Consider the following 26039-nt stretch of genomic DNA (forward strand, 5'->3'; position numbering starts at 1 on the left):
ACAACGGCATACGAGTCCTAGGTCATTTGCCAAGTGCATGGTACAACTATGGGGTTGTGTTAATTTTAGGTATGTTCTATGCTTAGAGCAATTTATTTCAATTTTCACAGTTAGCTCAATATCTTTCCCAGATTAGCAATCTCATCAACATTAAAGTAAACTGCAGATAGAACATAAACATAAATCGCAGAAGACAAGCCAAGACAAGAGGACACAAGATGTGGCGCTAGCCAGGGACAAACCCCAATGTGGGGAAACCCTTGATCAATTCTTCTTATATGTTCTTCAATAGTTTAGTAGAGGGAGAGAGAGATAGTACATTTACAACAGAAGTCAACACTTTGACTTATCTAGATAAGAGCATAGATCATCTCTACGAAGATGATACATGAGATCAGTTGAAGACATGTTGCTTCAACTAATTCTCCAAGGTGACTCCTTCACCTATCATCGTGTTGCATCTCGTCATCATGTTGCACCTCACCGTGCTGCACCATGTTGCACCCATCATCACAATGTTGCATCTTATCATGCTTCATCAATCATGACAGTACCCATCACTGTACCATATCATGTACCATCATGTGCCATTGTTGCACCTTGTTTTGCCACCATGTGCTTGTTGCACCTTGCTTACCATACTGCTGTCCCAATTGCTATTGCAGCACTATGTCTTGTTGCTGTCCCAATTGCTATTGCAGCACCATGTCTTGTTGTTGTCCCAATTGCTATTGCAGCACTATGTCTTGTTGTTGTCCCAATTTTTATTGCAGCACCATGTCTTGTTGTTGTCCCTTGCAGCACCATGTCTATTGTTGTCCCATTGAAGCATTAATCTACCATGCTTGTTGTCCCAATTTGCAACACCATGCTTGTTGTCCCAATTTGTATTGTTGTACCATATTGTTGTCCCAATTTTGCAGCACCATGCTTGTTGTCCCAATTTGCATTGTTGTACCATGCTAGTTGTCCCAATTTGCAGCACCATGCTTGTTGTCCCAATTTGCATTGTTGTACCATGTTGTTGTCCCAATTTGCATTGTTGTACCATGCTAGTTGTCCCAATTTGCAGCACCATGCTTGTTGTCCCAATTTGCATTGTTGTACCATGCTGTTGTCCCAATTTTGCAACACCATGCTTGTTGTAGCTTTCGGTGTCCTCAACGTGCCCAAACAGTCACTTAATTTTTAGTGTTTAGTTCCTCGTCTACTCGGCCTTGCAACTTGCCCTCTCGGCCCTAAATCCTTGGCCCTCCATCCAACAATTCAGTCACTTGAAGTGGCCTGTGGCTAGGGCATCATGGACCTGCGGCTAGGGCAGGATAGACCAATGTTTACGGCTTCTCCATAAGGCAGCATTAGGGCTTCTTCATAGGGCAGCGTTAGCTCTTCTTCATAGGGCAACGTTAGCTCTTCTCCATAGGGCAGTGCTAGGGCTTCTCCATAGGGCAGCGTTAGCTCTTCTCCATAGGGCAGTGTTAAGGCTTCTCCATAGGGAAGCGTTAGCTCTTCTCCATAGGGCAGCGTTAAGGCTCCCCCATAGGACAGTGTTAGGGCTTCTTCCTCCTAGATTTCTCTCACACTAAAACCCAAGACAAGTGGAGAGAAATCAAGAGAGAAGTTGTGTAAAATGACTCTCAAGTCATCTCCTTTTATACTAAAACGTTGAGCACATGAGGGGTTTTTTTGGTTGTTGGTCGACCTTGACAAATTGTCTTATAACACAAATAAATTCATAACTCCATGAATACTTGTTGGAATCAGATGATCTTTAGATCAATCCTACACCTCTCAATGAGAGGGGTCCAAGAAAAATATCAACTGCCATAAATAAGATGACCCACATGGAGTTTGGCCCTAGTTGCCAATTTTAACACTCCCTCTCAACTAGGGAGAACTCCATCTGTTGATCCATATGTCCGACTGTACTATCTCTGCCATCAGTGCCCAACACTGCTCTGCTTTACTGGGCTCTGCTCAGTTCTGCTCTACTGAGCTCTGCTCTGCTCAGTTCTGCTCTACTGAACCATGAAGAAGAAGAATTGATCAAGAATGTCTCATACCATTCTCTGCTGACCCGAAGTCAATTTCATATGAAGAGAGTGAGTCATACCACTCTTACTGACCCGAAGTCAGTTTTATTGATCCCAGATCAATATCACAAGAGAGTGTCTCAAACCACTCATACTGATCCCAGATTAGTTGGAGGTCATCCTAGCATAGGGAGTACGATAAATACAATGATGCGTCTATCAAGAGTACTACTATGGTCCCTAACTCTATTTCCCTACTCATTGATCAAATGAGAGGTACTTCCTATCCCACAGAAGAACTAATCATCCTAGCTCACAAGAGAATGAATCATCCTGGCTCACAGGAGAACGAATCATCCTGTCCCAAAGTCGCCTCCAGGTACCACAAGGAAGGCTGAGCTATTCACCCTATACACAGCACACCATTAGGGGAGGGTGAGTCGCCCTATGGTCGTGTGTTGCTCTAGTAAGTACCACAAGCCCCCCAGAGCTCCCAAAGCTCAATGCATGCAACATGCAGGACCCTTATATAAAGGTCTCTCAACGACTCCAAGTCATTCGAGAAAGTCACAGATTTGACCTTTCCCCAGGGCTTTGACAAAAATGTTTGCGACTTGTATATCAATCTCAATGCGATGGAGCCTCCTCGCTCATCGGTTTACCATATGCCAAATAAGGTAGTATCTAATGTCTATCTACTAGAGCAATCATCGAATATGAGATTCCTCAACAATCGAATCCCCCTGGTTGTCACAGAGAATCACAGTGGTATTCATCATGTGTACAAACAACTCACTGAAGAGCTTCCGCAACCAGGCAGCTTCACAGAAGATCATACTCGTAGCTATGTATTCGGTCTCGACAGTGCTTATAGCAACCAACTTCTGCTTCCTACTCATCCATGATATCGAAGCAGAATCCAAAGAGAACGAGCACTAAGAAGTGCTCTAGTGATCCTCCACACTGCCTGCCCAATCAGCATTCGAATAATCATGCAGTTTCATATTTCCGGCAGTGTATCTCAATCCATGAGAGATTGTGCCACGAAGATATCTCAGAAGATTCTTGACACCAATCCAGTGAGGCTCAACCAAATATGAGCTCACCATGCTAACTACAAAACAAATATCCTGATGGATATTCACCAAGAACATCAATGCAAATGAGTTTGTGAAACTCAGAGGCATTTCCCCAATCTGGTCCGGCATCATCACCATATAACTTCTGAAAGTTAAGATCCTCGAGGTAGTCACAGGCTTGCAGTTTACCATTCCACATTCGGAATCCAACTCCCTCTTACTTCTGCAAGTGAGAGGGTCTGCACCTATCAGAGATAGGTCGTTCTCAGAAGGTGCCGGTATGAGAGGTCTATTATCCGCAACCTTCAAACAATGGTTTGGATCGACTTCACTCTTAGTGAATCTCAGCTTCATCTGACAGCTATCAATCCTCTCATACTAATCCCGGGGTGTTTTGCTTCAAGCCATAGAGGGCTTTCTTCCACCTGCACACATGAGATTCCCAATCATGAATCTCAAACCCCTCGTGTTGTTCCAAACATGTGGACTTGCTACATGAGGGGAATGGTCCCCTTGTAAGATTTTCCTTCGGTACATCTCAGACATGTACCTTCATGCTCTTCTTGAATTCAAGCATCCCTGTTACCATCTGACTCACATCGGGTAGGGCCCCATAATAGACCTCCGGTGCTATAGATGAGATGTGTCAACTGACATGGTCCCTAATGGACCATCCTGCAACTTGGTACAAATTTCCAATCCTGAACCCACGAGTAAAAGCATCTTTGAAAATTCTATTTTCAAACACGTACCTTTCCATCGATGAATGCCACCTTGAAACCTTTGACTTCCATTGCCGAAATGGACACCAGGTTCTTCTTGCGATCAGGTACATAAAATAGATTCTGTAAATGAATCAGGTTATCGTCGTTCAATTAAGGGGTAACATTTCCTACACCCTTTCCGAGATAGGTGGCATTGGCTCCAAGTATAATCCCACGATTGTTTCCATCTCTACCAAATTAGAGAGAGCACCCTTCTATCCGTTGAAGTGCTTTGGAGCACTACAATCAATAAGCCAAATTCCCAAAGAATTTGAAGGAGAGGGCCAATACAAGATAACGCTTCTTTATCTTATCAGAAACAACATTTGATTCTTCATACCTGGGGTTCCTTGCTTTCTTTGAAGATTCGGCCATTACCTGCATTACCTGTCATTCCTCTGATCATGTCTCTAGAATGATTGTTATCATCATCAAGTGATGTGTCCCTGCCATTCGTACACTCCTTCGCATAATGGCCGAACTTATTGCAACCAAGGCATCTACCTTTCTTTTCACCCTTAGATCCGAACTTCCCATTGAAGTGATATTTAGGTAGGCCATCAGAAGCTTATGCTGCGCCATTATGATAATGTTCTCTGCTTCGATTTCACCTCCGGTGAATTTGAAGAGGGATGAGGAATCCACTAATCCTTTTGTTCTTTCCCAACTGTCTTCGGTGATTGCTCTTTCACTCTTGCTTGGGCTTTGTCTTCACCTCAGCTCTGATACCATGTTAATTTTAGGTATGTTCTATGCTTAGAGCAGTTTATTTCAATTTTCACAGTTAGCTCAATATCTTTCCCAGATTAGCAATCACATCAACATTAAAGTAAACTGCAGATAGAACATAAACATAAATTGCAGAAGACAAGCCAAGACAAGAGAACACAAGATGTGGCGCTAGCCAAGGACAAACCCCAATGTGGGGAAACCCTTGATCAATTCTTCTTATATGTTCTTTAATAGTTCAGCACATAGAGAGAGAGATAGTACATTTACAACAGAAGTCAACACTTTGAGTTATCAAGATAAGAGCATAGATCATCTCTAAGAAGATGATACATGAGATCAGTTGAAGACATGCTACTTCAGTTGATTCTCCAAGGTGACTCCTTCACCTATCATCGTGCTGCATCTCGTCATCATGTTGCACCTCACCGTGTTGCACCATGCTGCACCCATCATCACAATGTTGCATCTTATCATGCTTCATTAATCATGACAGTACCCATCACTATACCATCATGTGCCATTGCTACACCTTGTTTTGCCACCATGTGCTTGTTGCACCTTGCTTACCATACTGTTGTCCCAATTGCTATTGCAACACTATGTCTTGTTGTTGTCCCAATTGCTATTGCAGCACTATGTCTTGCTGTTGTCCCAATTGCTATTGCAGCACCATGTCTTGCTGCTGTCCCAATTGCTATTGCAGCACCATGTCTTGTTGCTGTCCCAATTGCTATTGCAGCACCATGTCTTGTTGTTCTCCCAATTGTTATTGCAGCACCATGTCTTGCTATTGTCCCAATTGTTATCGCAACACCAAGACATTGTTGTTGTCCCTTGCAACACCATGTCTGCAACACCATGTCTTGCTGTTGTCCCTTGCAGCACCATGTCTGTTGTTGTCCCATTGAAGCATTGTTGTACCATGCTTGTTGTCCCAATTTGCACCACCATGCTTGATGTCCCAATTTGCATTGTTGTACCATGTTGCTGTCCCAATTTTGCAGCACCATGCTTGTTGTCCCAATTTGCATTGTTGTACCATGCTTGTTGTCCCAATTTGTAACACCATGCTTGCTGTCCCAATTTGCATTGTTATACCATGTTGTTGTCACAATTTTGCAGCACCATGCTTGTTGTAGCTTTCGGTCTCCTCAATGTGCCCAAACAGTCACTTAATTTCCAGTGTTTAGTTCCTCATCTACTCAGCCTTACAACCTGCCCTCTCGGCCCTAAATCCTTGGCCCTCCATCCAACAATTTGGTCACTTGAAGTGGCTTGCGGCTAGGGTAGGATAGACCAACGTTTAGGGCTTCTCCATAAGGCAGTGTTAGGGCTTCTTCATACGGCAACGTTAGGGCTTCTCCATAGGGCAACGTTAGCTCTTCTCCATAGGGCAATATTAGGGCTTCACCATAGGGCAACGTTAACTCTTCTCCATAGGGCGGCATTAGGGCTTCTCCATAGGGCAGCATTAGGGTTCTCCATAGGGCATCGTTAGCTCTTCTCCATAGGGCAGCGTTAGGGCTTCTCCACAGGGCAGCGTTAGGGCTTCTCCATAGGGCAGCATTAGGGCTTCTTCCTCCTAGATTTCTCACACTAAAACCCAAGACAAGTGGAGAGAAATCAAGAGAGAAGTTGTGTGTAAAATGACTCTCAAGTCATCTCCTTTTATACTAAAACGTTGAGCACATGAAGGGTTTATTTGGTTGCTGGCCGACCTTGACGAATTGTCTTATAACACAAATAAATTCATAACTCCATGAATACTTATCGAAATCAGATGATCTTTAGATCAATCCTACACCTCTCGATGAGAGGGATCCAAGAAAAATATTAGTTGCCATAAATAAGATGACCCACATGGAGTTTGGCCCTAGCTGCCAATTTTAATAGGTTGGCCGGACAAAGGTGAACCGGGTGCATCTTTCTCGTCCAATAGGTGAATCTCGAGTAATCTCTGAACATCTCTGGGGATCCATGGAGTGTTGTCTACTATTGTGGAGGTCCATGGCTCTCAACACACACCCTACATGTGTCAATGTAGCCCTCTGGGGGTTAGGACCACGTATAGGGAGGCCAAACCCAAGATGGAGACTACCTGCAATTCCGCATAAGATCCAATGCGTCCCCTTGCCTTCCAATACAACAAGTCATCAAGGAAATCGAGTAAAAGAGCTTAAAACCATAGACAAAAAGTGGGGACTTCAAAACGGCATGCCCTTCCATAATGGGCTTTGGCATGTGCTAATGTCTCCAATCTCCAAATGGGGCTAACCAAGTATCCCATTAGGTGGTTTCTACTTCTAAAGGGGATAATATGTCCAAAGTACATCCTTTAAAAGATGGTGGCATGTGATAAAAAGATGAATGGAGTAGGGAATGAAAAGGGGCAGCCCTAGGTCACATGTTGGGATACAAGGGTAGCTAGTAAAAGGGAAGCCCACACTTGGGTATATAATGTATAAGAGGGAGCAATCATGGTACATGAGGTGGCTCGGCCTTGATTTTTCCACCCTTCTTTATATGTCTTTTTCCTTTTATGATTTTTCTTTAATTAACTGCTCGAGGCTCAAGGGGTAAGAGCTTGATGTGTGAGATGTAGCAATGGATGCACCTTTTAAGGTAGGGCGGTTGATTGCCCACTAGGGGTTGAGACAATCATGGGTTCCTAGAACGATAGAGGAGGCTCATCTAGGGCCTATAGGAACCAGGGTGATGGCCATGATGATGGGGTAGAGCTCATGTATTGGATTTTTCCCACGTGGTAAATGTGCTTGTCCCGACCATCTTTTGCATTTTGTGGTATATTTTCCTGTTGAATGTGCCCAATTATACTTTTGCTTTTTTTTTTCAACTGCATCAACCTTCAGGGCATCATTCCAAGCCTGACCCAAGGTGTGGGCAAGGAAAAGGGGAAAGCTAACCCTATGTGCACCCAGTGGAGGAATGTGGACCCAGGTGGGAGAAATGATGAATGGGGTTATAATGATTGGAAAAGGGGCAATATATGTGGATGAGGGAGCAGGACCACGCAAAAAAAAATTAAAATCAAGGTTTCCCATGAAGTATCATCCCTAAATCCAAATGGTCAGTAAAAGAGATCCCACGAGACTAAAATCCAAGGTTAACATCGCAAAGGGGTCTAGGGGACAAGACGACATACCTAGCCCATTCTTTCCACTGAATCCCCCCATTAATCCATGCTCGGAAGTGTCCATGATAAGCAAACTACAATACTCAATTACCAAATGAGAAGGCATACCTTTAGGTTCGGGAGGCCCACCTTCAAACATATGATCATGGCCAATGAGTGAGGGACCACATGGTTGGCTCAAGTGGCGAAGAAGTGGCACAACGAGCTAGTTGGTGGCTGCAAGGGGTTGTTGGCTGCCAGCTGAAGACCATCTTGGAGAAACATTTTCTCCTAATGATATCACCCACAAAATAGTGGGTAACAAATACCACTGTGATATCCTCTTAAAATATTTTATAAAATTTCGATAAATTTTCGCTTCATATTTTCTTTGGAAATTTCCACAAATAAATTCCACATAAAAATGCCACAGAATATAAAATAAATCAACCGAAGGCAAAGATATGCATCGATAAGCTCAACTAGTTATTTTATCTATTTTAATAAGAAATTAAATGCTAACAATGGCCTCTACTAAATGCAAAAATCGATTTACTGTAAACTTGGTTGGCTAATGGTGATGTGAGTTGCTGCCAATATAATTCCTTGTCCTGGAAACTACTGCAATTGGAACTTCCTTCGTTCGTTAAGTGCTAATGGAGAATCTGAAATGATTCCCCCTTCAAATTAGCTAGGGTGGATGTTTCACCTCTAAAACTAGTTTTACTGTAATATCCCTAGGGAGGATAGTCTCACTTATGAAGATCTACACTAGTGTTTACCAACTCTCATACAAACAGTGTTGAAAATATCGTTATCGAAAAAATATCAGCAAGGGTCCAGAAAACATCTTATCGGCAATATCAGCAAAAATATTGGCAAAATATCAACAAATATCGACAAGCATAAAATGCATACTATATTCATTTTTTTCAGATTTTTAAACATATAAAGCAATAACAACATGAAATAAACACATTGGCAAATAAATATGAAGAAAGCACTGATATATATGATGTAAAATAAAAATGATACATCAAAGGCGATACCAAATCCTGTTGATCCCTGATAATTGTCCCATCAAGGACTCAAATGTGGAGAACCAATACAAAATAACATCACATATATAGAAGTATCTCATCATCATGAGTTATATGTAGCAAAACAAATAGAACTAGTAGCTAGCTATCTGGAATCAGTGCCCTCTCCCCTTTTTACGGGAAAACATAATGGGTCATTTGTCAGGCCTGCCCCTAGCAGTAGAAGGCCCTGCCCCTGCACCTCATGTCAAATAATGAGTGCTAGGTATGGAGTCGTTCTCTCCTATATCTATAGTAGATGGTGTTGATGTTGATGCTCCCATAGTCTCCTCCTCCTCTTGTTGCCCCTGTTCTAATGGATCCTCTGGCTCTAACCATGAAGGTAACTCCTCTAAGATGGGCACCTCAGACTCCACCCTCCACTGAGACCATACATCAATATTGTCTAAGTAAATGGCATCTGGATCCATTGGTGCTTCTATTTGCTTCACTCGAAGTCGAATATTGTAATGCACATACACTAAATCATTGAGGCGTGAGAACTCCAACCTATAAGACTGTCAAAAAAGCTAATGAGTCTTGACTCTAGACTCTTTACACTTGAAGATCATAAATTTAAAATTTAAAATTACAATAAATGTAATTGCTCAACTAAAGGTTGAAGCTCAAAGTTATACCTGTTACGCTTTTTTGAATGTATTTTCTCAAATACACTCTAATTGCGCTCACACCCTGAAGAGCTACATGTTTGACTCAAGATTCTTATGGCCAATTTCTGCAAATTTGGTGCCCTTGCACCATAGCTTCCCCACCAAATATCTACAACAAAATAAAGAAATAAAATGTCAAAAACTTAAAACATAATTAAACTTTCTAATAAAAGTTACATAATTGAATTTTTAAAATCTAGAATTATAAATAAGTAAATTATAATAAGCGATGACTTGTCACTTACGTGGCATGAAGAGAGTCCTTTACCTTTTATAGAATAAACAAAGCCAAATAGGCAAACATAATCCCAATAAAATTGTATCTCGCGATTGATTTTACAATGAAGCTCAAGATCAGGTACCATCCTCTGAATACAGGGATGTAGCCCTTCCATCACCTCACCATCAAAATCAAAGGTGCATTTGTATGAAAATGCGGGGTTGAGGAAGAGTGTTACTGCATGAATGGGTCGATGAAGCATCCCTATCCATTGACTATGAATCACATCCCATAACATCATATGTCTATGAAGCCCAGCAGAACCCTTGTCTACATAATAAAAATGAAGGGCCTCCTTGGCCCTATCCATGGCCTCATACAAATAAGCCATCGCAGGCTTGTCCCCATCTACCAATCTCAGAACCTTTATTATAGGTTCACTAACTAAGCACACTTCTTCTACTCCCTGCCAAAATGTGTCAATTTACACCATTTTTGCAATAGCTTTCCCATATTGTCTCCTGCTAAGTCTACAATCATGCCACTCATCAGAAACAAACATTTGCTTCAACTCAAACTGGCATCAAAGTAAAGACTAAAGAGTAATAAAGTTGGTGGCAAAACATGTGATTGCAGGACGTCGCAACTCCTTGTTTCTAGTGTATCTCCTCATGAGGCTAAGAACAAAAGCATGGTTATAAATAAACTTGGGGACACTCCTAGCCATATCAATCACCTCCTTGATGAAGGAGAGTTTCCCCATATCCTCAAGCAGCAAATCGATACAATGTGTTGCACACGGAGTCCAGAACAATGTGCGGTGCCTCTCCATAAGCATCCTGTCGGCAGACACATAATTAGTTGCATTATCTGTTATGACTTGCACCACATTCTGCACACCAATCTCCCAGATGAACCCATCTAACAACTCACATATCATTGTTGCATCTTTCATATGTGTTGATGCATCCACTGATTTAATAAACATGGTACCTTTAGAACAATGTACCAAGAAATTTAGAAGGGCCCTACCCTTCCTATCTGTCCAACCATTAGACATCCTTGTGCATCCAAACACTTCCCATGTCTATTTCAACTCCACCAATCTAGAATTGATGTCCTGCTTTTCTGCTTGAAGGTTGGCCCCCACAACTCCTCATATGTAGCACTTTTTTACCATGGGTCCACAACAGCAATGGCATCTGCCAAAATGGATTGGTTTTGGTGATGTTGAGAGGTAAGTCGCTCCAGAAAAGACACCTCCCAATAATTCTATCTGTTTTTGCTTCTCCCTTTTTTTAACAATTGATTTTATGGAAGGTTGTGCTCCATGTCCTATTCGTGGAACAAAAAATGATGACCTCCCACTCCTAGTAACATTAGTACTAGCAGTAGCAGGTGACACTGTGGAGCCCCTCCCACTACCCTTAGCCTCAAAATCAGAAGAAGATATCCCGAAAGATCTACCTGCACATTCAGCCTTGTTTCTTTCTACCTCTTCCTTCTTTTTGTCTTTTTCATCAATTGCTTCAAGAGCTTTTTGTATAAGTTCCGCACTAGAAACTGTACAAAGCCCAACATCATGTCCATGGAGTCTAGTGAGATGGTATTTCAATCGCATAATGCCTCCAATCATCCTGGTCCCACACAATTTGCATGATAGATATGCCTGATTTGCACCACCATCAAGCTCCCCATACTCCAAAAATGGGTCCAAGGCTTTCGCCATATTTGTAGTGAGCTAATTCAAACCTAGGGCACTGACCAAAAAAAAAAATGGGATTAATGATTAAAGTTTAAACACCAATACACAAAAAATAATAAGTAATAACCACCTCATTTTAAAAAATAAATTTTTTTCTACATTATTTGCAAATTGAATTCAATGAAAAATGGCAATAAGAGGGTGCATAAGAAAGTTAAAAAAAGAAATGGAGTTTGTTGTCCAAATATGGAGAAAACCCTTGAATTGGCTCATGGGCATGAAATCCATAGCAAATGGAAAAACAAACAAACAAAACAAAACAAAATGTTGGCAAGCAAAGAGGCAAGCAAGCATAACCCTAAATCTATGAAAAAAATCATTAACATTGGGTTTTTAAGAACATACCTATTAATGGAAGAAATGAAGTTTGTCTCATTGTTCTTCAATCTTTGATCCACAAAAAATTCTTAGTTGGTGGTGATAATGGTTGTTTGATCCTCAATCCCCCCTTAACAACCACCACAAAGCTCTTCCCCTTTCTTCTCCAACACTCCGAAACCAAAATGAGGAAAAAAATGAGAAATTTCCCTTTTCTAGCCGCGGCCTAGCCTGTGCGAAGATATTTTCTATCGTCACGCAATAGTTTGCCGAGATACCAGCGATTTCTCGGAAATATCACAATATTTTCGGGAGAGGAAATATCGCGATATTTTCTCGGCGATATTTCAGCTCGCCAAAAATATCGCGATGTTTCTGAAAATCTCCAATATCTCGGCGATATTATCATCACTGCATACAAATGCTTAAAAAGCCACAGAAACAATTCACCAAATCATTCACACCATCCCCTATGAGCTCATGCTTCTCTTTTTATTATGATGGATTATCGTAATACCATGAACAATGCCATGGGTCATCCGAATACCATGGACCACTTTTCTTTTATTAAATAAAGTGACATTTTAATATTCTCTTTCTTTTCAGTTTTAATTAATTAATTCTCTTGTAGCCTATCATTAATTTTAATTTGTAGCCCAGACTACTGAGATGCTCTCCTTCCCCAATGTCCGGAAAATGGGACATTACAGTTATTGGATGGATGATGCATATATCAAGCATGTCAACATGACATTTGTTTCATGATCCTTGTTAAACTGACCCTTCTTGACTCAAACCCTAGGGTAAATATGTTAACTTGTCCCTGTTCTTTTGAATCTCAAGTCTACTCTAAAAGTTACCCTAAGCTTCTATGTTCATAGACTCCTATTGTGTAGGCACTAGTTCCCTCTCTTGTTACAATCCTTGAAACCATAATTCATTTTTTATTTCGTCCTAGGGTAAAATAGGGTTTATTTACAGCGAAATAATACATTTCCAGCAATTATTGACTTGAACACTGATTTCATAGGGTTAGGAATTGATTAGATAAGTAAAAGTTACATTTTATGTGCAATTTCCAGCAATTAATTAGGGTTGACATCTAGGGTTTAAGTGTTGTACATGTCGTTTTATCCATAGAAGATTGTTGTAATTTATTATCTTATTTATTGAAAACTTTAGTTTTCTTTTTACATTTTATTATCATAGTTTATGGGGCTAAATTTGTCGATGTTATAAACAATTGCACTTCCTGCCGCAAATTCTGATTTAAAGAACTAATTTATGACAGCCATGTGCAATTTCTTGATTGTGTGTGTTTGGGAACCTATTTGAGTTTCTATTGGTTGACCTAAGCCTTTAGATTGACCCATAGGAACCTTTGAACTCAAATCTTGAAGTTGCTCTCTAATCCACCCTAAACCCTAATTCATATTCTTGTCCTTGAGTGGAAATCATTGTAGAACCCTTAGGGGGCACTCAGCTTAAGGTAATTGGGTTATCTGATCCATGAGATTAACTAGGGAAGGCTCCCTTGTGTTGGATTGTATCCATCACTAAAACGAGGGGAGTTGTTGCTGAGGTGACAGTGGTGACACTCCCATTGTTGCACTTGATCTAGGTTGCCCAATGAGGCTTTGCTCTAGGGTGCTAGATTTTGCTGTAAAAGTACGGATTGGAGGGAATATGATACCTCCTGAAATTGTTATGCAACGAAATTTCTTAATTTACAACTTCCAAATTTTCATTCACATGGAATCACTTTCTGCGAAAAATAGCTTCTGTGACCAAACTCCTCAAGCAAAAGCAACTAAAGGTAAGTTCATCTTAATGACATGCCGTGCAAAAGCAGAGACGTATTACTGAAAAATAGCAATACAATGCCCCAATTGAACATATGCGTTGCCATATCATTTTCAATAAAAATTCAATTACACAGAAAAACTGGTTGGATTTCCCAACCTACCAGCTCCACTAAGAAAGACAAACAGAAACTGTGCCATTAGTGTGTTCATATTTGCCACAAGTAGGCAAAAAGGAGACACTGCAGCAACTGGAGATCCTCCAAATGTTGTTGAAAGAGACAATCTGCTTTCAAAACCAAAAAAATAAATATCCAATTAGCTACATGAAAAATATATTAATGCATTTAAGAAGATAAATTGAAGTAACATAGGTAATTTAGTATGAAACTGTAAAACCACTAATGTAAACACCACAGACAAATGGGAAGGAAAATAAAGAACCGCACTACTAAAAAAAGAGCAAATTTATATCATGAACTTGAATTGTTATTTAGAAATTTCCATGAACTTTCACCTCCGTTGAATTTTCACACTTATGGTACAGACCAGAGTTACATATAGCTCCATATTACAAAAAATATTGTGATTCACAGATCAATTGGCATCAAGAACTGATGAAGCAAAGCCAGCAAAAATATCGAAACAGTCAACCAAGCAGGCTACTTAGAATTTCAAACAATAGCCTTTAAAAAGCATGGAATTAAAAATATATGAGAGCTATGATTCCTACTGGAATATATGATGAAATCTGATAGTTCAACAAAAGAATAAAACAAAAGATAGAAATTTTAAGCTTTGGAAATGCATTTGACTTGCTTTACCCATTGTCCTGTCATACATGAGCCATAGTCTTTCTGGTCATTTTTAAATAGTTTCCAAGATAACAGCACAGCACCTCAACAACTCTTATATCACCAGCTTCATCTTGACCTTGAACACTGGGAGTAGGCAATAATGGCCTAGGATTTCTTCCATTACTACTTCATCTTGGGATTTCATCTTGAATGTTGATTTTCAAAAGCATCCGAAGCTAAAAAGTTTTGCTTCTTTAAAGCATTTCAAGTTTACATTTCCTTTATCTTTCCTTTTTATCCTTTTACTTAAATTTTAAACATTACCATTAATTGTTTTAGGATGTTTGAGAGTGGTTCCAACTTCCAACCTCATCAGACTTCATATGGAGAAAATAAAATTTCATATTCCATGCAAAATTCAGCAGACTTAACAGTTTTCAGGATTTCGGGATCAATGGGATTGCGGCATTTCATTGAATTCTATCACGTATGAGGGTATGTGATTGGCATTTAATAAAAAGCACCAGGCCCTATATGTACCCTAGTGTTGGTGACGTTGATTGTTGAACTCCTTTGTAATGGCCTTAGCAACAATGTATCCTTCACTCAAACCAAAATCACTGATGAAGCATGTTAAGTTTTTTCTACAATATTTGAAGGCTTGGATTAGTCAACTTGATCAAAATTGCTCGGTGTCAATTAATGTCCCTAGAGCATCGAGGTTGAAACAAAGGCTAGACAAAAGGAGAAAAATGAAGGATAATACTAGTGATGAGGATCCTGATATAAGCAATGGTAAAACATTGTTTCTCAAGGAGTGGCAAAACATGCATGGCGGTGCTACCCCACAACTACAACATTTGACAACATGTGTGCTTTCACAATTGGTGAATACCTATTTTGTAGAGAGGTGTTTACCAACTAGCTCAGCGTATTGTTTTGGACCTTTTGGTTTTCATATTCAATGTGTAGATAGCCTATTTTGTAAACATAACTATTTGGTCAAGTTATTGTTGACAATTGCTAGATAACCTATTTCATTCCATTAGTTAATAATCTACTTTCTATTATATGACTTTAAAATCTATGTGTTTGTTTGTGATTGATAGAATCTAGATTCTGTTAGTTTTTCGCAGCATCGGATGTGCTCTAGCCATGAAAATTGGTGGAGAGGCTAAGGCACATGAGTTCTAAAGAACCCAGAAACCGTTTGGTGAAATTCCACCCAGATTGTATTTTATTAAAATAATTAATATTTTTAATGGGTTTCCTAAGTCTAAACTTAGGAAAATTAAAATATTAATGGGTATTAATAAAAATATGGGTGAGAATGATCTAGAAGGCAGATCAAGTCAAGTTTTAATCTTAGTTGTTGATTAGAGACTTCATCTCGGCTATTGAAGTCTCAACAAGAAAAGTAGGCTTGGGTTCATTTAGAAAAACACACGGAGAGAAGGAATTGATCTAGAGTTCGATTTCTAGGGCTAAGAAGTTGAGAAATTCGAACTAGGTGATCATTCTGTAGTAGAGGGGCAGGGATAGTTCGGGAGTACTGACAGAAAGGCGCAGAGAAGCTACTGGAGACAGCACAGCAGCTAAGAGGACTGACGCTGCGCCAGTCTAGGCCCATACAGGCCTAACGCAGAGCTAGAAGGGTCAGCGCAGAAGCTGAAGCTGCACCCCACACAGAAAACCGGAACTGTCGGAACAACCGAGAAAGTTGACGCAGTGGGCAGAAGAGACAGTGCAGAGCTGACGCAGAGCCAGCGCAAAAGTAGCTAGGGTTAGCTAGTTTTGCTGTCGGATCAGTCGGATCAACCAGAATCTGCCAAGTGAAGTGAGGTAAAACTCACTCAGTTTTTCCGCCATTGTATTTTCTCTATCACTGGTTTGTCGAGAGGGCTACCAGCATTTGTATTCAGAATTACTACTTAATAATAGAAAACCCTCAGAGCTGCTGCACCAGTTTTCCCGCATTGTGTTTTTCCGGGGACTATTTTGTCCAAAAATAATTGTGTCCTATGTATCTTGTTCTTTGCTCAGTTTTTTGTTTCATGTAATCAAATATTAAAGTAGTGTAGGTTGCAGAAGTAATTTGCTTCAATATTCAGAGAATAACTTGATAATGTATATTAAAATCAAGTAGGTGAAGTAGATTCAAATTTGTTGTAGTAGGGGTCCCTTGAGGATTAGGAATTTTCACATGTTATCAAAGGATTGATTTTGGAATAGGGAAGCGCAGATCTAGCGCTGAGCAGAGAGGGAAAACGCTGCACTTCGTAGAAATTCAAATCCCCTTGAAGGGATTGCGTAGTCCTTGTCGGGAAGCAGAGATTCTGAGGAAATCCCTCTCTGAGAGAGTCGACAAAGAGGTATGATTTCTGAGCTTGCAGAGGCAAAGGGAGTGATGAAGAGCCTCAACGCAGTGCTTGAAGGGCATAGTTTCTTATGGGGCAGAAATCTGTTGGAAAAGAGCGAAGACACATACAAGGGGAATTTTCTCCTCGGAGGACTTATCTCGCCAAAAGTTCGAATTTTTCACTTGCTAGGCAACAGATTAGTGTTGAGCAGTGACTAGAGGAGTCAATTCGATAGTTTGGGTGAGATGGCATCACATGGGCTCAAAGATCAGGACAAGTTGGAAGGAGCTTCCAACTATGTCATATGGAAGACCAGAATGTTAGTTATTCTAGAGGAGTACGATCTCGAAGCCTACGTCAAGAGTGTTGTGGTTGTTCTTGCTGAAAATGATCAAAAGAAGAAGTACAAGGCCAAGCAGGGGAAGGCGAAGAGGTTCATACTCGATGGAGTTCGAGATCATGTGGTCTCACACTTGCAAGGCAAGGATACAGCCCGAGAGATGTGGGAAGCTTTGTCTTTACTGTATGAAGGTTCTTCCAAACAGTGGAAGATGTACCTAGAACAGAAGTTGCAGCAAACATTGATGTAGAGGAGAGAAGGAGTTAACTCCTATCTTAAACGTCTTTAGGATACCAGAGACCAGCTTGCTGCAATGGGGTCTACTCCTCAGTCTACCGCGATGGTAAAGACGACCCTAAATGGAGTCTCGAATGAATGGCAAGTCTTCGTCCAAAGTATATTGGGCAAGGAAAGACTACCTTCATGGGAGATGTGGGCAGCCCTTCAACAGGAGGAATTAAGGAGGGACTTGGTAAAGGTCAACCTCAATGGAAGTAGTGGGAGTGGCACGAAGACCAAGGAGGAGGACAAGAACGCAACCCTAGCATCAAAGGTGTTGTCATTTTGTATTTTTGAGGTTGAGGGAGTAAACACATAAGACATCATCAAAACCACTTTGGAAGCTGGGATCTAGCCCTGTCAACTTCAGCGAGGGATCTCTCTGTAGAATTTAGCTATGTTTTATATGAATTTTAGGCTAGTTATTACTGTACTGAATGTTTTTTTTTTATTGGATTGCTTGGTTGATTAAATTGTTATAATTCCATTGGGCTATGGAGTCTAAAGATTAACTGGATCTGCATCAAATTTTGAAGGAGTTTCATAGGGCAAGCTAGGTTGCACTAGTTGGATCTTTCAAAATTTTAAATGGATTATGAAACAGAAGAAATGTAAGATTCAATAGAAACTAAGGAGCAATGAAGAATTCCTTAATTTGACTTTAGCAGAAAACATATAAATTACTAACAACCAAAATAGGGTGCTCTGTATAACATATCCTATTCATCACAGTTTTTGTCATGTAATAAAGCTTTTAAGAAATAACTGAGAAAAAAGACAATGATTAAACACATAAACTGAAGAAGAACATCACCATTTCGTACACCACATGAATCCTATGAAAATGTCCCCGTATTATTGATGCTTCCAGCAACTTGAAAAATTACAATTTGCAGAGGAAATTATATTCAACAATCAACCCTTAATACTTCAAATTGTGAAGTATTTATAAAAATATTTACAAAATAATTACAAAATCGTTGTCTCAATTGACAGTGTATTATTAGCATTATCCTAAATAATAAAATCGATCTTTTGCATAATGATAAGTAAGGTGGACAACTGCCTGAAGAGGTGGCTCTGTTTTGATGGATTTGGTTGTTGAATCAGCCTATAACTGTGTTGCGTTGGCTGTTGTGTTGGCTGATAATTCTTACTGCATCTGAGTTACTTTAATCCAATAAATCACATAGTTCCTCCCACCTTTTTTCATCTGGAATGGTTAATTTAATTACCCTTCAGTAAATCTCATCAACCTCAATATACTTTGCAAATGTTGGTTTTACTGTGAAGACATGTTTTACCTCATTCTAGATGAAGAAATCATTTCCCATTGTCTCTAAGAATGCTCTGGCTGTCATGCTGCCTTTTATACCACTAAATTTAACACTGCTTTTGGCCACTTCCTTCATTTTTAAAACATAATCTTCTTGAGTAATGAGTTTATCATTAATGACATATATGTTGGGCAATCCTTTCTGAATTAAAGCTTCAATCCTGTTGAAAAACCTGTTCACTCCTAGCTCTAGTGTTTCACACCTTTCCTCCAATTGATCAATGAGATTTCTTTTAGTCAAAACCTTCTTGACTTCCAAGATGGTGGCAGTCCTGTCACTAATTCCTAATTCTTCAAGTTCATATTTAGTCTTTGAATTCAGGAATTTGATGATATTGGAGGCTTCTATAGGCATGTCTCCCAGCTTTTCCCTTACTTGAACAATGGTTTCAGTGGCCTTTTGTATCAGTTCTTTCTGTTCAAAAATAATTTGGATGCATGGCCAAATCTCATTCATGGAATCCAGAATACCCATCCAAATAGTTTCCTTGGCTTGGGCCAAGCTCTAACCATCTCCACCTTCTGTAATCTTTTTAGCAACCTTTGTGACTTCTGTACTTCAACCATATGAGAAGCTTCAGTTCTGGTTTTTTGCTCTTGTAGAGCTTTGAGCTACCCCTGCAATGTCTTAATTTCTTCTAACTAGATTGACATATTTTCCAGTGTCTTTGTCACCTGTTTAGCGCTTATAGTTTGAGTCGAAGAAGTTGTTGTTGTTGTTGTTCCTGTCGCTGGGAGCTGAGTGATGGGTATAGCATCCAAGGGGACTATGGCCATCCTTTGACTTTGTTCTTTCTCTTTGATCATTTTCTCCATTTCTACCTCCATCTGTCTGATCTAAATATTCTGCTCTATGATTAGCTTCATCATGTCAGCCTTCTGTGTTTCATTTTCTTCAATATCTTTAGTCAAGGGATCCTCTGTAGCTGGCAGTTTCAGCTGCTTTCTCAATGCTACAATGTCCATATTTTTCTTCTTGATGATCTCCTCTGCAGCATTTATATCTTTAGGATCATATCCTATCTTGACTACCAAATCTTCCAAAGATTTAATCATGTTGTCTTTTGCTAAAGAAGATACCTTTTCCATTTTCAACTGGGACTGAATGTTTGCATATGAAACCTACAGCTTTGACAGTGACATGGCAATATTAGTTAATGTAGAGGAAATCATCCAACCAGTTTGTTTATGCATCTCCATTTGATCAATGGGATGGATATCTTTGGTGTTGAATTCAAATGATGTGCTCTTGTAGTCTACTGGTGTCTTTGGATGTCGAATTTAGGACTCAAGGAAGACCATCTGCATCTTTCCCTGCTCTGTATCAAAAACTGATAATAATCTGCTCTGTGAATTGGAAGTCTGCTTCTAGAACTGATTATAGGTGTTGTTCTTAAGAATTTCATTCTTAAGTTTGATCTCTCGGTACCTATCAAAAACACTCTTTTCCTTTTCTCCTTGGACATCTTGGGAAGATAGCTCTGTTTCTTTTTTACCATGTGATATTGAAGGTCCAGTAGGAGATGTAACAAACTTGCTGCTTGAAGGTGGTGATTCTCCAATTATAATGGCAACATGATCTTCTATCTCCTTTTCTACATCTGTCCTAGGAGTCATCTTTGCTCTTTTCCTGTAACTGATCCTGAACTCCTTGGCCTCACTACCTGTTGTTGATGATGATCCCTCCTCTCTCTGTCTTTTACTTGTTTTCTCTTGAGGAGTGGGAGTCTGTAAATTTGATGTAGAAAACAGTTGTTCTTCAACTTCCTACAATGCATTCTTTGCCCATTCCAACTGGTTCACATATTTCTCTATCTCAGGCCTTGAGGTATGGATATATGGAGTAGTTTTATTTTCTACTCTCAGGTTGGAAATGATACCCCAAGGGTCATAAGACCATGTGAAACTTAGGCTGAATTTCATTTCCTTAAGAATTTTGTCTGCCTCTTCTCCTGCTGACCTGGTGTTGCATATGAAAGGGCCCACCTGTGTCTTTATCCGAAACTAGGACTTCTTTTTTTCCACCACAAAATGAATATCATCTGAATTTAACATTTCTCTGATGTATTCTAGGGCAAAAATCCTTATGGGGAGGTATTTTGGGAGTTTATATGGTGCTAGCTCGTATCCATAAACTCTTATTTCTGTATAGTTCTGGTATAAATACCAATCTCCAGTCCTTGCCTGATCTGTCAAATGTAAAATCCTTTTGATGTCTTCACTGATCCTAGGTTGTGGTGAGTTGTTTAGGATATTCATAGTTGGGTGAACGAACTCTTCAATGAATTATTTGTAAGAGAATTCTTGCTACTCTTTCATGACTAAGGAAGTCCAAAATATCACAGGCTACTGGCTTCCCTCTTCATCTAGCTTCTGCATAGCAAAACTAAACCTGTCTGTCTGATAATATAGAAACATAGAGATTAAAATGGAAGTGTAGTTAAACACTTGTTCTGTTGGAAATTTAAGAAACTATTCATGAATGTTATCGGCCAAGAATTGACTGAAATTAAACAAAACAAATGGTTTGCTATCTGTGGAAAAAATGGAAAGGAAGCCTAGAATGGGCTCATCTACCCACTAATCAGAATAATAACCCAAAATGTATGAAATTATGGATATAATCTGTTTAGCTTGATCAAGGAAGATTGAGAAAGGGTATGGAGGATTCTTCTTTGGCAATTGGGTATTTTCTAGTAAGAAGATCTCAAAAATCTTGGCCCTTGTAGCAAAATCAAGCTTCTAATAGAGTTGGGTGAGGGCTTCTAAGGAGAATGGGGCATTGTTTTCCACAGGGGGTGCTAGCATCATCTGGTTAATAGATTGGGCAGTAATTGAAAACAGGATTTCACCAAATGGGGTCATAATAGCTTTTTGGCTGGGAACATAACAGGCTTGGCATTTCCTGGTGAATTCAGGGGCATGGAAGGTCAGAGGGAAAATATAATGAGGAAGATTGGACTCCCAGAGTCCAATTTCATCTGTTTTGTCAGCATGTTTGTCTTCCATCCAACAGTAGAGTTCCAAAAATTCACAGTCGCACTGTGTTTCACTGATTCTATAATCCCTATCAGCTAAAGGAATATGATCTAAATCTATGGATGGAGGGATTAGTGGATTAATAGGGTTTTCCTAGTTCTTGCTCTTTGGAGGCATGATTAGATCAGTGAACAATTAACAGTGATGGAAGGAAAAGCTTACCAAGAATAAAATTTGAGGTTATGAGCTGTTGGGGGAGGGGAAACAGAATGCTAACAATTTTAACTGCTTCAGCAAATCTTTTGAAATGGTCGCTTTGCAGAGAGAACTTGGGAATTATGGAGAATAAACTAGTAAAAGGGACAAAGAATACGGTCAAGGTTTTTAAGCAAGGATAGCAATTTCTGTTGGAGGTTGGCGCAGGACCATTGGAGTGGAATGGTTACCCGAGAAGGCAAATTGAATGCCCAACAGTAATTCTGTCAGGAAAGCATTTAATTGGGCAACGGCTATGCAACGTGGCGCGACATGAGTGGCACAGGTGTTGGGGTAGGGACACGGTAAAGCGGATGAGGGGAAGATGGTTTTCGAAGGGGGTAGAAGCAGTAAGCGGTATCAATTGGTGGTGCGAAATGAGGGGAAGGTAATACGTAAGGATGGGGCCCGGCGGAGAATACCGCCTTTTCGGAACCCCCCTGCGATAAAGGTAGGATGGAGAGGGGGAGACGAAAATGAATGAATGTCGTTGATCTTGATCAGTGGAGAATCCCGATGCTCTGATTGGAGCCCGCTTTAACCATAAACAACAAAACACCTTTTGTCCATATGCGCCTTTGACATTACTTTTGAAACTTAAGATAGTATTTGTGATATAAAACATGTCAAAAATACTTTATCCCATCGTGCATTTTTCTTTTTACAATGTCATTGAGACAGGGTAAAAGGCACATAAAATATTTATGAAACCAACTATTTTTTGTTAGCCTCTCTCATAAAACAATAATAAATCCAAAAATAAATTAATTAATTAAATATTCCAAGTTAGGAATTTGTGCCTAACTCTTGGGTTGTTCCTCTAAGATAGGAGTTAGTTTAGGTAACTCCTATGTTGGTGTGTGTTTGGTGAAAAATTATCTCAACCAAAGGAGAAATTATCTCAACCAAAAGTGTCTAAGATAGCACGCACTATCTTGAGAACACTATCTCTCATCTATTTATTTGTAACACTATATTCAATTATTTTAATGAAAAATGAATGAAAGTGAGAGAGAAGCATGAGGCTTCAGCCTTTTTCCACCAATATTGTGTGTCTGGTTTTTATGTGTGATTTATATATTTGTCTGAGTTAATTTCTATTTTCAATATGTGGTATCGGAGCTCGAATTGGAAAGTACCCGCTGAGGTCGAAAATTGAAATCGCTGGGTTTTTCATTTTTTTCAGTGATATGATTTATAATCGACATGAATGAGAGCAGTAGGCTGTTGAGAAATCGACTGTGCATTCGAACACTGTATTCTTTTTACGCAGTTTCTTTGTAGTTTTCTAAGCAAATCGTGAAGTTGAATATGGTTTCAGAAGTAAATCTATGTGAGCAAGAATCTGCATCGAAGTGTTGAAGACTCTGCATCGAAGTGAGGAAGGAATGTTGTCGTCGTTTCGATATTTGGCTATTTTCCATTCGCCATTTCCAGATTTGTGTATCAGTAGTCTGCTCAATACCAGATGAGACCCTATTGTTTTATGCATGCTAGCGTTTCTTCTGCACAAAATCGCTCTTTGGAAGATTCTGAGACACAGAATAACAAGCCCACATCGGCTTTCTTTGAAACTTCCCTGGGAATTGCAGATGCGAGACAATGTCGGGCCTCTGTCCATCCTCTGTTTCTGTGGTTTCGATAGAGCCTGAATAAGAAATTTTGAAGCAAGAGAACAAGTTGAAGGTAAGTTTGATGAAGCTATTACAATTCTTATCAAAATATCTTTTTGTGCTATCTACACTCCCGGAGGATGCGGATGAATGGAGTGCAATAGTGTTCCTTTGCTCTGTAGCCCAACTGTTTTTTTTTCACCATTGGCAAACCTGCAAAGCCTCCGTTGCCTGGTCACCAACCTTGAGATAATCAACCTTGTAAGTCGGCTTGATAGAAAAATCCCATCGTTGCTTGGTGTTGCCATCAAGAAATTCGTTGTCATCATTTTTCCTTTGAAATCATTCAAACGGTCGCTTTGAGAGCAGTCCAAATTCATCATTAATGGTCGAGGCTCAAGGTTTCCATTGCTAACGAGAAGGATAGGAAACAGTTCTATTTGTTTTTTTCCTTGCAGATTTGACTGCGAAGATTCTGAGCGCGGCACTCCGAAAATCTGCAAGTGTTGGTGACTGGCTTTATGAACAGAGACAAGCAGTTGCTGCACAGGTACCTAAGGATCCTCCTATCAATACTACAATACCTGTAGCAGTTCTTGCTCCATATCTTCAGAATCTTTTGCAGCAAACTATCTCCCAGCAAGAGCAAATTGTTAATTTGATGACAAGCGTATATCAAGCTGAAGCAATCAATCCTGGTCAGCAATCAGGAAAATGGTCTACACAAATCAAAAATGGCATCAATGAGTCTGCAGTTGAGACAGCAACAGAAAGAGAGCGACTATTACTAGCAAAAATTGCGGAACTGCAATCCAAGATCGTAAGTTTAGCAGAGGAAATGCATGCAGTCAGACTAAAATCTACTCAGTTACAGCGGCAGTTGAGTTTTGTTTCCAGTCGGGAGGAAGAAGATAGGATTCAAAAAGAGCGAAAAGAAAAAGTAGACACTTGATTCATTTGCAAATTCTTCATATTCCTGCCATTTGTGAAGGAAGCTAAAGTTGTAGGGCTGTGTTGAAGATCTGGATACAATGGTCCACTAAAAATGTTTCACTTCTTAGTGATGTTTTAACTCTGTATTACCCTTCATTATTTGGTAAACATGAATGGACCAGAAAGCAGAGCACCATGCACGGGAGCCTATGTTTGCATTTATATCAGCTAGGCAGTAATGATGGCTTTATACATCAAGTTAGCCAAGCATTTACCTTATGGAATGGTGTGGCTACTGTAGTGTCCTGAGCGTTTGTTTGTGCATTGAGCCAGCTCGGAGGTTTTCAGTGCGTTGAGGTCGATTAAAGGGCAGTCTTCACTTACAATTTCAAATTGGTAATTTTCTTCACTGCGCAAAATGACCAAAATGATGTGCGTTGAATTTTTTTTATGTTGTTCTACATGACTTCTCCACATGAAATTTTTTAAAAAAATGCGATTTGACTTTGTTAAAGGAGATCATTCATTTTTAAAAGTGAATCCATAAAGTTCACTTTTTAATTCACTTCATTCAAAAAGGAACTTCATGGAATTCGTTCACTTTTTAATTCACTTCTTTAAAAGGGAATTCATGAAATTTTTTTAAGGGATGTTTTCGTAATGGAGTGATAAGGTGTTTAAATTTGTAAAACTTTTTTGGAGTGATAAGTGGTGGATAATTTTGGGAGATATAAGGAGTAAATAGGCAAGAGGATTATTGCCTAAGGTGCATTATATTTTGTAAATTTGAAGAATATTTTGTGGAGATATAAGTGTATTATTTTGTATTGGGAGTGATAAGGGAAAGTTGTTGTAATTCAAAGTATTGTTTTACTTTGAGAAGGATCGTGTCACTATCCATTCAGATTTTCAAGGCGAGTTGTTTCAAAGGGTTGTCAGCTTGGCATTATCATTGCTTCAGATGTACTCAGTGATTAATAAAGATATCATTTTTTTGGTATTGATGTGTCCTAGATCCGCCCGAAATTGAATAAGGGGATCTAAGGTACACTGTGTGTTTGATGGTGCATGTGTTTTATGGCTTCATGTTGTTGCTTATGATTTGTGTCTAGTTTTGACACATAAATGATCTCATTTAACACACATAAAGTTCAATGCAAGCAAGCACAACACTTGTAACAGAATAGCATCAAGGAAGGATAATTAAGCTTAACACATGCATTTGCGTCACTACAACAAATAATCAAAGTTTTCAACATCGGCATTCTACCTCAACGAACAATTTCACTCAACACAATCAAGTTCATGAATCTGCAGACTCCAACATTTCAAAGCAATGTCTACATCACTACAATCAAGTTAATGCATCTGTAAACTTCAAAGTTTCAGAGCACAGTCTACATCAACATTATTGAACTTGTAATCAAACTCAAATTACATTGAATTGTAAGGGTGCATTCTCGGTTGAAACCGACACCCAAGCCTTGAATTGAGTCAAATTGAATTCATTGTAGTGAGTCATTGAAATCATTGTAAGCTTTTTTGGGTGCA

General features: G+C 39.6%; 1 protein-coding gene across 5 annotated transcripts in view; it reads right to left on the reverse strand.

Moving 5' to 3' along the window:
• The window catches only part of LOC149228455 (uncharacterized), a 437914-nt gene that overhangs the window by 325557 nt on the left and 86318 nt on the right, over positions 1-26039 (reverse strand). For all 5 annotated transcript variants that reach the window (XM_089378219.1, XM_089378217.1, XM_089378218.1 and 2 more), the window contains exon 4: positions 13761-13882. In XM_089378219.1, the coding sequence (XP_089234345.1) occupies positions 13761-13882 (122 nt within the window). The remainder of the gene's footprint in view (positions 1-13760; positions 13883-26039) is intronic.

Source organism: Pinus tabuliformis, chromosome J (genome assembly GCF_031772625.1).
Source record: "Pinus tabuliformis cultivar Carrire ecotype Pingquan chromosome J, CPIR1, whole genome shotgun sequence".
NCBI classification, from domain to species: domain Eukaryota; kingdom Viridiplantae; phylum Streptophyta; class Pinopsida; order Pinales; family Pinaceae; genus Pinus; species Pinus tabuliformis.